General features: G+C 40.3%; 2 protein-coding genes across 3 annotated transcripts in view; both read right to left on the bottom strand.

Annotated features, from left to right (window-relative positions):
* Positions 1–9,584, bottom strand: part of NADK2 (NAD kinase 2, mitochondrial) — a 17,697-nt gene extending 8,113 nt beyond the window's left edge. Inside the window, exons 1-7 of one of the 2 annotated variants that reach the window (XM_009329445.1) lie at positions 9,493–9,584; positions 9,046–9,134; positions 7,433–7,514; positions 6,011–6,094; positions 3,394–3,530; positions 2,818–2,896; positions 323–466 (exon numbers count right to left, since the gene is read on the bottom strand). In XM_009329445.1, the coding sequence (XP_009327720.1) occupies positions 323–466; positions 2,818–2,896; positions 3,394–3,530; positions 6,011–6,094; positions 7,433–7,503 (515 nt within the window). In that variant the 5' untranslated portion in view covers positions 7,504–7,514; positions 9,046–9,134; positions 9,493–9,584. The remainder of the gene's footprint in view (positions 1–322; positions 467–2,817; positions 2,897–3,393; positions 3,531–6,010; positions 6,095–7,432; positions 7,515–9,045; positions 9,135–9,492) is intronic. The other variant, XM_009329446.1, reaches the window with a different exon arrangement.
* RANBP3L (RAN binding protein 3-like) overlaps positions 8,022–15,444 on the bottom strand; it is a 56,620-nt gene continuing 49,197 nt past the window's right edge. Inside the window, exons 13-15 of the mRNA XM_009329456.1 lie at positions 9,493–9,581; positions 9,046–9,134; positions 8,022–8,092 (exon numbers count right to left, since the gene is read on the bottom strand). Of these exons, the coding sequence (XP_009327731.1) occupies positions 8,022–8,092; positions 9,046–9,134; positions 9,493–9,581 (249 nt within the window). The remainder of the gene's footprint in view (positions 8,093–9,045; positions 9,135–9,492; positions 9,582–15,444) is intronic.

Raw genomic sequence — 15,444 nt, 5'->3', positions numbered from 1 at the left:
CCCTCAACCATTCATCTCCACATGCTGCATGCAATCTCTTCCACCAAAATTACACCTAAAGTAAACTTCTGTCTCAATGCCACAGCTCCTCACCCTTTCAACTCCTCTCTCCATACCTACAAGTCAGGGGTGCTCTGCTCTTTTCATACACCTGAGACAGCTTTGAATCATACTGACAGTGAGAATATTTGGACATAACTGACATGCAGTGACTTACCCGTAGCCCAAGAGAGTCTCAGTATGGACAAAATGCTTAAGCAAAATAGGTCCATCTAACTTATCTGAAGCGGTATTTTGCATCAAAGCAGCAACGTGTACTTACCATGCTTTTGATCCTGTTCCAGTACACACATTAAGCCCTGAACTCTTCTGTTTTTCCCAAGGACCATCATCAACTGATATCTCATAATAGGAGGCCCTATGAAGCGAGAATTTAAAACTGGGTTTGCAGGACTTAAAGTTCTCCCTGAATAAGACAGAACACACAGCCTTATCAGGCACATAAAAATTTAGAGGGGCTAGTTTCAAATGTGGATAACAATTTCACAGGCTTTGCACAGTTTTTCCGATATGGCAGCCACTTTTGATTCACTGTTTTATAGCAGTTTTTATAATGGACAAAAGTGATTTGCAGCATGAACTTTTAGGCAATTTTTCTGCAGCCACTTTTCATATTAAATTATGTACAAAGAACTCTGTGGTTCATCTGGGAATAGCTTCGTATACAAGCAGGGTTTACCAGACTTACAAATGAAACTACAAATACATTACCTTCCTTGCATAATTGTTGAACTATCGAAAAACTGTGTTTATGCTGTGATTGGGTCTCATAAAATTACATCAAATTACTACTAAGAGGTAGGGCACTCCAATGTCAGTAAGTAATAGCATGGCTTCAAGCTTGATCACTTCAGTAATTAAAAATCCACTGTGATTCTTCACGAACAGTTTTAGTTTTACAACAGTCAGCAGGCTTACGTTTCTCTCCAGGGCAAACTCTTCCTAAACTCAAATGTAGTAAGTCTTGGGGCACAATCATCATTCTGCATGGTATTATTCATATATCGGGGGATTCCTAATGTTAGGCCTAGAAAGACCAGACAGTGTCTCTCTGTAAGCTTCAGAACAGCCGGGGGTATATTTATGAACTAAAGTTGTTGACGTTCATAGTGCCTAATTAAAACAGTATGATACAGTCTTCATATTAATAGATACCTTCTTAGAAAAACATCACATTCGCTCTGTTAAGCATGCCTAAGTTTCACCTTTCTTAGTAAAAGGAGCTTACTGAGCTGTTTTAGGTGATGAATGTTTCAGTCTGGATTGACTAGGAATATACCTTTTGAATATTTGGTGTCAGTTTAGACTGTCAGTAACTAAGGGCATTTTGTCTACTCACTCTTGAGAAGATGGGAAGATGAAAGAATGGGAAGCAAATTAAGAACACAGGTGCACGGCTTGATTCAGTTTAAGATAATTTTTGCAAGCTGGGTATGCAAGGGTGTTTTTTTTCCTTCAATTACCTTGTTTTCTTAACTGACATGCAAAATAAGACCTTGGAAGAAGCACCTAGAGTCATTTTGTCTTAATATACAGCAGACTTGTTTATTTGAACCTTACAGAAGATTCATCTGTGTGACATCATTATTTAAGTCTTCAAGTGTAAGGTCCTATTAACACAATATTTATTACTAGAGATCTCTTCCTACAGGCATTGTGTTCCTCAATGCTTCTCAAATATACTGGAACCAAAGAGCACAATGTATTTGTGACACTCAGAAGTAGACAGCTATTTTAAAGTGTTGGAAAGCAGCTTTGTGTTCCTCTATCACTGTATATGTTAAAGAAACCTTTTAGAATCTTGGTAAAATTAGGTTTGATTTAGTAGAGAGCAAAATTTGTATCTCTTTGAGACTAATTCCTTCTGCCAGTCTGAGGCTGAAGTCCAGATGGAACATTTATATTGTTTCCAGCAGCAATCACAGTGTCCCAGGCACTGTACAAACACAAGAAGATGTTACGCTCTAAAGTTAAAAAAAAAAAAAAAGAAAAAGATACAGAATAACGGGAAAAGTGATATAAAATACAAGTAAAAGTTTGGCCAAATCCTGACCAAGGATCATGTTTTAACTCCTTTCCCGCAGCCCCAACCACATTCCCCACATCCTTCTGGTTATCATTTGGCTGGCAGAAATGCATTGATCTTCAGCACAGAAAGGACAGTCAAAGGCATCCTGGATAATGCAGTACCAGGATTTGATACAAACTCGTTTCTTAAAACAAGGAAATAAGTGTTCTCCCACAGTAACAAAGCTGCCAAAGACAGGCTAATACCTTTGCCTCTAATGACAGAGAAGCAGGGAAAGGAGTACTCGGTTATGCTAAAAGCTGTTTCTGCTTGGTCATGCTAAAAGCTTATGAAAATATATTTAACAAGAGATGCAGGAGAGGAGGCAGTTTAAGGACAGGTATTTAAATCTTCAATCGACTGTAAAGACAGTAACTGAAGGCATTTGGTTACGTAAGAACTAACCAGGAAAGGAGTAAAACAATGAAGAGGAAAAAAAATAACCAGGAATAATGAAAGATGAGACAATGGCCAGACAGGAAGGTGGAAAAACAGAAATTAACATCACTACACTTACATCTCTGAAAATACACTTTGTAATCAGCAACAATACAATCAGTGTTATATATTCATGGACTAGAACTGAAATTTGACAGCGAAGACATCCCATCACTGATTGTCCATTGCAATGTCATAAAAAGAAATTAGGTCAATTGTGCCTTGCTGCAACAACAAACAACTAAACATACCTGGATGAAAGAGATTCCCCAATGAAGACTTCATTGAGTGCTCTCACTGGTAAAAGATGTGGACCAGAAATGTCAGATCCTGCAGATATTTAATTTAACAGTTTTGAATCATGGCTTTAAACACCAAATTTTCAAAAACAATTCACAACTCACTGGAGGACATACTCTGCTGCCTGGGTTTGTATTCTAGACCTAGTGCTCCATTTTCTTCAAGGACTCAATTTTTCACTTATTTAGTCTGTAGCTAGTCACTGTCCTTTACTGGAGGCTACAAATATTTGTACCAAGGTCAATAAAGCAACTTATCTTCAGACACTGCTTTCCCTGAAAACTCATGGGCAACCAGACAGATTGAAGTCAAGTCTTCTGTCAGTCACTCTTCCAGCCTAATTAAATTCACTGACAGTGACTTAACAGACATTTCTGACAAAGTTCAAAGAATTAGACTTTATACCACAGTATAACTTAATCTGGGTCTTCAGCTTACGAGAGCTGTCCCTCCCTGCCTCTCAAATACAGCAACCAGACTTCAAATACTTCAACTCTTACAAATTTTTATCTCAGATTTCAACTTACTTTGATCCTGGAATCTTTCATTTATGTGAGCCCTGCTGTATTGCTCTTGGCTTAGCTGCTGTTCATGTAAATCTACAGGAATTGGATTAATACCAGTTCCTTCAAGATACAGTCGGATTCTTTGCCGCCACTGCCACCTTAGAGAGGAGAAACAAGTTGGTATCAGTAGCTGAAATATTAATTACAGAATTAGATAGGATCAGAGGGTCTTCACTCTCAAAGCAGAGCATCTTAAGATTAAAAGTTAAATATATTCAAAGTCACATTTCAAGTTTTATAGCTTCCACTATAATTTCTGAACTTAGAAAGTTAATCATACTAAAATGTAAATACTTCACACTTAGTAATTTGCTACCTAATGTTTTTTGTATGTGTAAAGTAAGGGGACACTGGGCAAACGTAGTCTACAAACATTATAGATAACAACTCATTTTTTTAGGCATGTGATCCCACCATGAATTCATGACCGATGCAATGATTTTGAGAACAAGCTCTCAGGAATTTATACAGCAATACATGCTGCATTTTTTCCATCCTTTGTTTGTATTTGTAGATGTCCAGAAAAGCAGCTCTATCCACCCCTTTATACATAAGGGCCACAAGTATCCTCTCATTTTAAGAATCTCTCCTAGCCTAGGAACTTTAGGATGCTTAAGAGGAATTCAAATGAAGAAAGAGAAGACTATAAAAGGCATTCTTCCTTAAGCTGTTACAACATTCAGATTTTTTTTTCCTAGAGGAAGTATCAATTCCTTTTTCCTCCTACAATTTAGACATTATATAAAACAAAATAGTAATAGTAGTTTTGATTAAGAAAGCAGATCACAAGGGAGTGTTATGAGCACATATTTTCCCAGTTCATACTGTTGATATCCGAGTGACAGTAACCAGCTTACATGTTTCCTGAAATTACAGCAAGAAAGACTTACGCTTTATATGACTACATTACTAGTTTTTCGTCGTTGTCGTCCTTGTAGAACCTCATTCAACACATCCTTAGTATAATTACCTATCTGCTCTTACATTCCAAGTATGGTTTTAAGTAGTCAGGCAGACAGCATGCAATGAGTATCATTATGCTAGCCTCCTTACAATACTCATGCCAGAACATGTCAAAACCCCTACAAATTAGAAAATGGGACTGTACCCCTATTTTACGATCCCATTACACCACTGACCATCAAAAAAAGAAACATGGGTAGTCTGATATAGTTTGTCCTTTATAAATCAATAATGTTGGTTGTTTCATGGGACTACAAGGTAAGTGTTTACACAGATTGTTGCACTAAAGTGGCTGACACTTCAAGGATAAGGAGAAAAGACAATCCCCCTTTTCCAGTCTCTGGCACCTCACCATCCTTACGCAACTCTGAGCCACCAGAAGCTCTTCCAGATGGGCTGATCCAGTTACCCCCCTATTTTAAAGTTTGCTTAGGGCCAAATAAATCTGAGAACTGCCAAATGAAACGCCCGCTCAAGTCCTTGCTTAGGAATATCAGTTCCTATTATTCTGGAGAAATAACCAGGGAGATCCTTTCTGTTTCACTCTGGTGAGGCTTCAGCTCCATAATGAGCAACACCAGGAGTGTCAGCAACAAAAGTATAACATGGCATCCAACAGAACATTAGAAGTGCCTAGATTAGCAAGGGAGGTTACCTGCATTAGCACTACCAGCTTCACCTAAGCAACTTAGCACAATGGAGAGTTAAAAACTCCTGTTTTCTAAGTCTCAGAATATGTGAGTTGAAAGTACCTTTTCATTTAGCAATACCTATTGAAAACCCTCCAGTTATTTATAAACAATCATCATGACTGTATTCACCTCATTTCAGAACTTTTCTATGGCACAAATACAGTTACACTTCAAGCTACAAATTAAATATGCTAGAAATATAAGCAAAACCCAACTGCAATATATTTTCACATGAATGACTTATTTCTGTTTGATGGTTTGCCATCATGAAAATATTCTGGAATGTTAATACACCACAGAACAATGTCTCTTTTTAAATAGTTATCAAAAAACTCTTCCCTAGTCTGTCCTTTAAAATTCAGCTTGCTTCCTTCTTAATTCAAGTGAAATTCTTCTATTTTAAGAATATCTAGTATTGAAAACAACAAGCTATCTTCAGCATAAAGAAAAGCTTTGTCTTATACCAATCTGTTAACAAAATTCAAGCCACTCTACCTTAATCACCAAAACCCGAGATGCAACGCACTGACCATTTCCTAACTGTATAGGCTTCATTAGCTTCTATTAGTATGGCCCATCACTGAACTACATATGCTTTCAAGTGTTAAAATATGTAAACCAATACACCCTTTACAAGAATGCAGTTCCTTCTTTATGAATTTGCTAAGTCAGCAAAGAAAATCAATTATTGAAGGTCATAACAAAAGTCTTTTTGCCGGAACTGGCAGTCAATTTTATCCTTTGTATTCCAATCTCACTCTTGACCACAAACCCATTTTTCAACGTGGTAAACACCCACAGAGGATTCAGAATTTGAGGCATTACGATTTCACTAAGCATTGTCTGCTCCTTAGGAACTGCACATCATTAAGTATTTTCCAATCATAGTATGTTTTGGAAAACCAAAGATCAGTGAATCCTACCTGAACTCACCACGATAAAGCTTCTGTAGTGCTTCAGGAAACGCGTGCGTGTATCTCACAGGCAAGCATAAGTGTCCCTCTGATCTGATACCAAAAAAGGACAATGAAAATGACAGTGTAACTATTAAGATTTGGTACCTTTAAAAAACAAAACTAAACATCTCTTTCTGTTACATAAAGCAAAGCTACACTTTGACCTTTATGAACCTATACTATTCTTACATAATAGCACATCAGCAACAATACACCTCTTTCAGCTCCTGGGGTGTATGAGTGTGAGACATAGGATATTCCTCCCACATTTCCCCTAAAAACTGGCTGTTCAGCTAGTAATCCTGCAGGAATATGTAGGTACTAATATAGTTCCTGTCACCATAGTTCTAGGCAAGGAATTCAAGCTTAATAAACCTTGCAAGTTAGAAAGAAATTCTCCTCCATTTACACACAAGTTAATGGTACAAGACAGGTAAGCAACATGCCTAAGATCGAAAGAATCTCATGTCAAAGCCAGAAGACTAAACACTGCTCCCCTTTCATGAGTGATATTAGATAACTTGAAGGCACTTGTTATTTGAATCCTGCTATTCAGGCTTGATACTGTAGAATATCTATTCACAGCATTTGAAAAGTTTTGGAAGAGGAGTAAGGTATGGAAGGAATTAAAACTTTTGGCCACCACTTTCTTATCTACTAAGATTACATTAACAGGTAATATCAAAAACAGAAACCTAAATCTGGAAATCTCAGCAGTCAGAGCCTTGGTGAATTCTGAATTTTACTTGCCATCCATTTGAAGGTTATACCAACCAGGCAGTACTAGTACACTGCATCCACCTGCCCAAATCAGTCTTATGGCTAGGTGGATGTAACTTGTGTGGAGTTTATAACAGGACAACTAAATGCCATTAACTGTCTGAGGAGACTGCGTCCTCTGAGGCACAACATGGTTTACATGAAGAAACCAGAACAAACTTCTTCATCTGAGGCCCTATCAGATTTCCAGTAGGATTCGCCTTCTTCATAAAGAAACCCAGTTTCTGTGTGTTCAGGCAACACACTTAGTTGCTGTTGTTAAGTCCCTTTTCCTGTCCCTGTTCTATACTGCCATCTCTAGCCTCAAACTTCTGGTTAGTAATACAAGTTAACTAGCTGCAAGTGCTGTTACACTGGTGTGTGAAAACAGCTGTGGCAGTTTAACACAGTCATGCTTATCCAATACTACTTAATGTCCTCTCAGATGAGACAGGGTAACTATTTGTGGAAACTTTTCTAATAAAACAACAGGTTCACTTGATATCTACAATCCACTAAAACAGACACTTACGCTGCCAAATGCCACAGGCATGCCTTATGCATCATGAAAACAGACGCATATTGTGCCTGATATTAAATAAAGCATTGCTTTCCCAAATGTGTTTTTACCTTTCAGGGTCAGTATTTACTCCAATAACTGGTTTAAATTTATCAAAGACCTTACTGGCTGCCAACAACATTGTACCATCACCTACAGAAAAAGCAAAACAAAAGTTAGTTTCACTTCACATTCTATAATCCCCAACCAAATAGTCTCACATGTACTGCAGTGTTACCACGACATGCTTTTATATCAACAACCCATCAGGTAAGCTGCACAAAAATAAAACAGGACCACAAAACTACTGACACCTTTCAAAGCAGCGTAGTGACAACTGAATTCAAGATGGCAAATGTGACTGGAAAAAGTACAACTTACGACAGCTGTACATGCCCGGCCAACTGAATTGGGCAGAAACAAGTTTGAAAAGAGATTTATGGAAATTTCTGTGTGTTTATCAGCTGGTAAGAGAAATTCTTTAAGCAAATAAATTCAGAAAGTATCACCAATCAAAGCCACAGGAGACAGGAAACAATACCAAATTTTACTGTGAATCACATGAAAACAATGACTTTAGTTCCATCTCAGTTGTTCTCCTAGAAGGCACAATTTAAAGGTCTTATTTGGCCCCAGATAGGCACACTTGGAAAAGAAGTCTTAGATAAAGCTGTTGAAATAGAAATCTTTAAGTGTCACTGGATTCTTCAGGTATTGATATTCTTTCCTGTCTGTTAAACAGGAGGACAACTATAACCTGAATCAGTCTTTGCACCAAGGTATAAGCTTTGAAAATCTCGGATTATGTGTCACTTCCCAGCTGCTTGCTTCATAACTGTGACAAATGTTGCCACAGCCAAATTGGCACTTTAATCTCCAGTTTAGAGGGGTTCTTTGAAATCTGCAGGAGTATATTAGGATGCTTCAGGAATGTACACATATCCCTTTCTACCCATTCTGCGTGGTAACCAGTAGCTAAGGGCAAAGTGGACCACTGAGGAGGAGAGAAAGGCAGAGCAGTGGTCAAGTCTAACTGCCACAGACGACTGAACATTATGTCAGAGCCCAGCAACACACTGCTGCAGTATTTGCAGCAAATCACAAAAATAACACTGCTGTGATCCAATGTTAAAAAGAAACAATCGGGTTAGTTACTCTGTTGGTTCTTATCAAAAGCTCTTATCAGTGGCACAGGCTGCTCAGAAGTTGCATACTTTTACCTGTACCATCCAACTACATACTCCAGTCACTGGAATTTAGTGTGAAAGCAAGACAGACAGTTTGAGCAAGGGGAGGAAAAGGTAGTATGTTAGTCTCCACCTCACATACAAAAAACCAGAGTAGGGTTTAGGGCTATGTATAATCACATGACAGCAAGCATTTTATCCTCTTTAGCTGAAAACTGTAGTAAATTCCACAGTTTATACTGTTTTACACAAGACAATTAAAAATTTCCAAAGTGGCCATGCACTGGGATTCACTTCCCAGTGTTACAATTTTAGATACTAGAGGTAGAGAGGGTGGTCACAACCATTGCATTTTGTCATATTTTCTGACAACTAGATAAGCAATTTGTTTTCAAAATGTGCATACCTCCAGATGCTTCACACACTGCAAAGTATTTTTTAAAAATGTATCTATGAAAACATACTGAAACAAATACTTCCCTTCCATAAAGTCGTACCTCCTGCTGATATTATAGCATCTGCCCACCGAACTGTCTCTTCATTATATTCTCGACGTTTAACAAGACGAACTTCTATCCTCTCGTTCCTATAAAGTACAGAAAAAGCCTGAATGTGTCCTATATTGTTCCTTGTCACATCCTTCTGAAAAACTGACATGTAATTAAGGACTAATTACAGTGGTATTTGGCTTATAAGAATTTGACACTCACACAAATCCTTTACATCTTTTTCATTTGTTTTCAAGATAATAACGTAGTGTGTTAGTTAACTGAACCGAGCTAGTTCACATTACAATTGTTTCAGGAATGACTGTTCATCTGCATTCTCATTTTCAGTATTCCTATTTTATTAGAGCTTGTAACACAAAGCTTCCTTTTGTTGTTTTAGACAATCCATGGATATTTGCACTGTGTCTGAAATTCTCAGCATCCATACATTCTTACCGTAAACTGTCTACAACATGCTCCACGTTTTTTGTATGAATGCGATGCCGCTCCAGCAGACCAGCATAGTTAGATCCCTTCAAGGCAAGCTGTAAGACATAAATTGATTTTGTAGAAGTTAATCAGTACAGTAAGTGCTCTTGAGTAACACAAATACGGGCTATAAAAAAGCATGTATTTTATCTCAGTAGAGACATGTGCTTTTATAAGCATTCCATTAGTTACATCTCTATAAACATACCAGTCAGCTTACATTGACTAGTTCATTAAATGAGTTACATGGCCGCAGCAGCCAAGAATCACAGACCTTTTAAGGGCTCTACACAAATACGCCAACAAGTATGCTACACTGACTTCTATGCCACATCAGACACTTTGCTTTATACTCCTGTCATGTGCTAAAAGCACCCAGACAAACAGTTAGCTTAAGAGTTATAAACATTGTGCTATAGAGAAAGAGGACAACAGAAAAAGCAACAGGAATGATAATTAAAAAAACAGGAACCTTTGAAATACCCTTCAAATTGTATTTGAGCTAAAAGGGAAGACTGCCAAGTGCTGACAAAGGTGACATCTCCCCTGTGTCAAAAAAAGCTTAAGGACAATCTACCGACTACCTTTGATACTGTCCCCTGGATTATAGACCAGGTTTTTCAAACAAATTCACATCAATAACAAGACAAACAGTATTTAGCAGTTGCATTCTAGCATTATTCTTTTTGGAAGCTGGAGAATTTGAATACTTAATCTTGACACACTCTTTAGACCATGGAAACATGCTGCAGTTCATATAGATAGACTCTTAAGAGCACACAGGTGAGACTGCTGGCTGAAGATTACATTTTTTTTTCAACAGTTTCTGTGCAAGTAATTCAGTCACCATCTGTATGCATTCATTCTTCACCTCATTTAGTGTGCTCATCTGGGGCTGGTACTGCCAAATACGTGTTTGCTTGGAGATTAAGCAAGTAGAAGAAAGAGGATGAAAAGGATGTGAAGCAAAAGCAGTCTATAAATACATTCATATGGAAGCGATCCTGCTTTCAGCAGCAGGCTAGACTGGATGACCTCCTGAGGCTTCTTCTAGCCTGAATTATTCTACAATTACACTGTCATTGCTTCCTTTTCCCCTACCAGTTAAAACCAATTTACCAGCACAGAAACAGAACTTCTCCTAGAGTTTGTGTAGAGAAATTCATCTGTGCCAGAAGCTTTGAACAGGCACCTCCAGAAATTTATTCAAGTGTCTTTACTCAAAGTTGCACACCCTTCCAAGAGAAAGTGGTGCCAGACAGTCACATCTAATCCTGTCTCCATAGAGACTCCCACACCACAGAACTCCACAGCTAAAGGGAGAGGACTGGCAGGATATGACAATTACAGTTAACTGCAATCCAATACCAAACAAATTCAATCTTTCTTCATTTGACACCTGTTGATGTCAAGAAATCCAACCATGAGCTAAACACAAAGACAGACTCGGTGCTGAAGAAATTACAGAAAAGAATGGAATAAGCTGCTCTGGAACTGCATCGCTGTCCTGCTCAGTGTGTTTACAATCAGCAATTAACTTGCAGGAACGAAATCTTCAAGTGGTCTTACAGCTGGCATCAGGAAACCACCTCCAACAGAGGGGCTCCTAGACTTTGTCTGGATGCCACCGACAGCACTACAGGCAGACAGGGGGAGTAGCTGCCAGCTGTGCTTGGTCACTCACACAGATAAGCATGCGGGTGATCAGAAAACATCCAGACAAAGCTTTCAGGTCGTCTTTACAAAGCTTGTTAGTAGCGGTTTACTGGGGTACAGGGTGTTACGTCCCATTAATTGCCTCACATGCTTAAACCCTTTGTTTCTACTCCCCAGCTACAGTGCTCACATGCTCCCATACACCTCTTGCTCCTCCAGAGCCTGTGCTGTTGCACTGGGAACTTGGAACGGTGCCACTGTGCTGTTGTGGGGAGGGAAAGAATACACAAGGCTATGGCCAGTTACAGCACTGCCCATTGCTGGGTCTGCCATCAGCCTCTCGTGATCCATTTGGAGTAAAAAGGAGAAAGTGGAAAGGAGAAAAGAAGGTATTTGCTTCCCACAGACAACATCCGTCGCTGAGCACCACAGGTCTAATTTGCTAGAAGAGGGATTTTCAATTGCAAGTTTGAAGCACAAATTGACCTTGCTTCACCACCAGAAAGAAAAAGAAGTCCACAGCAAATAACCTCAAAAAAATCAACTGTGTTACTAAAATCAGGTTTCCCATTCATGCTTCCTCTAGAAATATCTGCTGTGAATGAAACACAAGCACCTGACAAGCAGACTGCTGCTGCAGCATACGTTTCTCAGGCTGCTATTTCCACAGGCTATTACTTCCACACACAACCGAAACTGCAAACTCCATCTTGCAATTTTATGTACCTCATTTATTTGGCTAATTTGTCAGCAGCCTATCTTTCAACTTGGTTGTTGAGAGCTTTTATGTCAGAACAATGACAGTGTATGAACATTTGCAGGCTTTTGAGCCACATCAGTGGTGAGCCTATAGCAAACACTTCATTGGTGTTGCTAGCAAGGAGAGGTACAGGTCGTGTCGTTGCTGTGGAACAGTCTGTTCTGTAACTTATATTTGCCTTAGGTGTGTTAGATTATTTCATCAGCAGCTTCAGAAAGCAGAAGAAGATGCTCAGCAAATAAGCTGCCAGTATTCTGATAACTGGCTGAACAATTTCTGTGGATACTTCTACTCTTGCTGAGAGCAGCACTGCAGAACAGGTATCTAATGCGTAGAGGTCTCCTCTTTGAATTTAGCTCTAGAACAAGCAAGCAAGCAGGTATCGCTAAGCAACAAGACAAATGAAAAGTCAGGGCCTTGAGTTTAAATGGCTAAGCTACATCTACGGAGTTAATGAATCATCCTAATTTGCAAAAGGCTCCAGATATTAAAACAGTCTGCTCATCTCTAGCCTCATGCCTCTAGCTCAGAGATAAATAACTCACAAGTTCATTCATCTAAGAACTCACAAAGGGACAGCCTGCCTGAGCCTAACCACAGTCAAGTATATCAAACAGGAACACTAATCATCAGCTGCTTTTCATGTAACTACTCCAAAGAAGCAGAGAAGGACCTACAGCCCTTGTGGTCAGAGGCCACAGAATCAGAGAGTGGCTGAGGTGGGAAGGGACCTCTGGAGGTCATCTGGTCCAATCCCACTGCTCAGGCAGGGCCACCTGGAGCCGCTTGCCCAGGACCATGTCCAGATGGCTTTAGATCTTCACAGATGGAGCATCCACCACCTCTCTGGGCAACCTGTCTCTGTGCTCAGTGTCGTGGTTTAACCCCAGTTGGCAACTGAGCACCACGCAGCCGCTCGCTCACCCCCCCACCAGTGGGATGGGGGAGAGAATTGGAAGGGTAAAAGTGAGAAAACTCGTGGGTTGAGATAAAAACAGTTTAATAGGTAGAGCAACAGTCACGCACGCAAGCAAAGCAAAACAAAGGAATTAATTCACTACTTCCCATGGGCAGGCAGATGTTCAGCCATCTCCAGGAAAGCAGGGCTCCCTCACGCGTAATGGTGACTTGGGAAGACAAACAGCACCACTCCAAACATTCCCCCCTTCCTTCTTCTTCCCCCAGCTTTTATACTGAGCATGATGTCACATGGTATGGAATGTCACATGGTATGGGATAACCCTTTGGCCAGTTGGGGTCAGCTGTCCTGGCTGTGCCCCCTCCCAGCTTCTTGTGTTCCTCCAGCCTTCTCAGTCGGTAGAGCATGGGAAGTTGGAAAGTCCTTGACTAGTATAAACACTACCTAGCAACAACTGAAAACATCAATGTGTTATCAACATTGTTCTCAGCCTAAATCCAAAGCACAGCACTGTACCAGCTACTAGGAAGGAAATTAACTCTATCCCTGCTGAAACCAGGACACTCAGTCACCCTCACAGTGAGAAAGCATCTCCCAATGTTCAGATAGACCTTCCTGCATTTCAGTTAATGCCCACTCCTCTGGTCCTGGCTCATAACCAGGACCTGAATGCCATACTAAAACTATGACAAATGCTGCTTCTCAAAACAGCTCTGCACCGAGGATAAAGAATAAGACAAACTGGGACCACCACCTCCTTTTTACTTTAAAAAAGCTGAAGGCAAAGATCGGACAGTCCAGTTGCTGTGTGCACTATCATCTCCTCAAAGAGCCTGGGAGGAACTTGTGACGTACAGAAAACCCCAGACGGCAGGGGTCATGGCTCCCGAACACACTGATCAGACAGGCCCACAAACCCATGCCAGGCTTGGGTCTTACGACCCAACCCCCCAAAGAGGCCCAGGTTTTAGCTTCTGCCTGAAGACACCTTGCAGATTCTTCTTCCTTCAGAGGAAGCTCTGATTTACAGTTGTTGCGGTCATCCTTCCAAAAGGGAAGGGTTTGACAGGCCACTCTCCACTTTCAACATCCAAGAGCAAGTCTTTACAGTCTTACAGAGCAGATATCTTTATACCAAGTATTGACATTCTTGGCTAAAATGTGAAAAAACTACTATTATGACAGACCCATGTTGAGTTTATTTGGTATTTCAAGCTGTATGAAGCAGCATTTTGATCTGAGTATCAAGTTTGCCTGAAGAAAAATGGAGTTATGCCAACACTCGTGTCAATGGTTTAACCCCAGCCAGCAACTGAGCACCACTCAGCCACTCACTCACTCTCCCCTGGTGGGATGGGGGAGAGAGTCAGAAGGGTGAAAGTGAGAAAACTCATGGGTTGAGATAAAAACAGTTTAATAATTGAAATAGAATAATAATAACTAACAATAACAAAAAATTGTGATGAAAAGGAAAATAACAAAAAGAGAAATAAAACCCAAGAAAGACAAGTGATGCAAATGAAAAACAATTGCTCACCACCCCCCGACGGATGCCCAGCCAGTCCCCGAGCAGCGGCCCCCCCGGCCAGCTTGCCCCCAGTTTATGTGCTGAGCGTGACGTCACATGGTATGGAATAGCCCTTTGGCCACTTTGGGTCAGCTGTCCTGGCTGTGCCCCCTCCCAGCTTCTCGCTGGCAGGGCATGGGAAGCTGAAAGTCCTTGACTAGTGTAAGCACTGCTTAGCAACAACTAAAACATCAGTGTGTTATCAACATTATTCTCATCCTAAATCCAAAACACAGCACTGTACCAGCTACTAGGAAGAAAATTAACTCTATCCCAGCCAACACCAGGACAATATCAACCCCTTATTCTATACCATCTACGTCATGCCCAGATCCCCACACTTCCCAATACAACTCAATTAATCACCACCCTCTTTCCTGTCTTTTGATATATACACACAGATATCATTCCCTTAGTCTACGGGCCATCCCTCTAAAAAGTCCGTTGACTTCATTTAGACCACCATGACTTTGGGCTCCATCTGTCATAACAGTCCTTCGAGGGCAGGAGAGATGGTGTGTGGTGTTGGATTCTTGCACGCTGAAGCCAGTTCTGATTCCATCATCGCTGCACTTTGCTCGGTTTTATTATTGCTGCACTTTGCTTGGTTTCCATCAAAATTCATTCTTCATTAATTTAGGTGATTCTTACTGTGATACTGTTGATATGGCACATAGCAACCATAGTAGTGATGACATACAGTATTATATGGCAATTAAGATCATACAGTTCAAATCACTGGCTATTCTCACCCAAAATTAAATCCCCTTGAGGTACACATCGGACTTCCCCATCCTTCCCCATTATCCACCAAGTGCACCCAGGTCCTTGAGCAAAAGCAATCCCACAGATGGGTTTCCCTTTGCCCAAGGCAGGAATAACCCAGACTGTCTTCCCCAGCATATTTTTTACATGCACCACAGGGACTTTACCCCCTTCTACAGTACGTAGAAGTTTTGACTGGGCAGGGCCAGCTTGACTGGCAGATCTCCTAGTGTCGACTAAACAGGGGGGTTT

The sequence above is a fragment of the Pygoscelis adeliae genome, unplaced genomic scaffold (assembly GCF_000699105.1).
Source record: "Pygoscelis adeliae isolate BGI_AS28 unplaced genomic scaffold, ASM69910v1 Scaffold47, whole genome shotgun sequence".
In the NCBI taxonomy this organism is placed as follows: domain Eukaryota; kingdom Metazoa; phylum Chordata; class Aves; order Sphenisciformes; family Spheniscidae; genus Pygoscelis; species Pygoscelis adeliae.
This window is presented reverse-complemented; position numbering and strand designations above follow the sequence as displayed.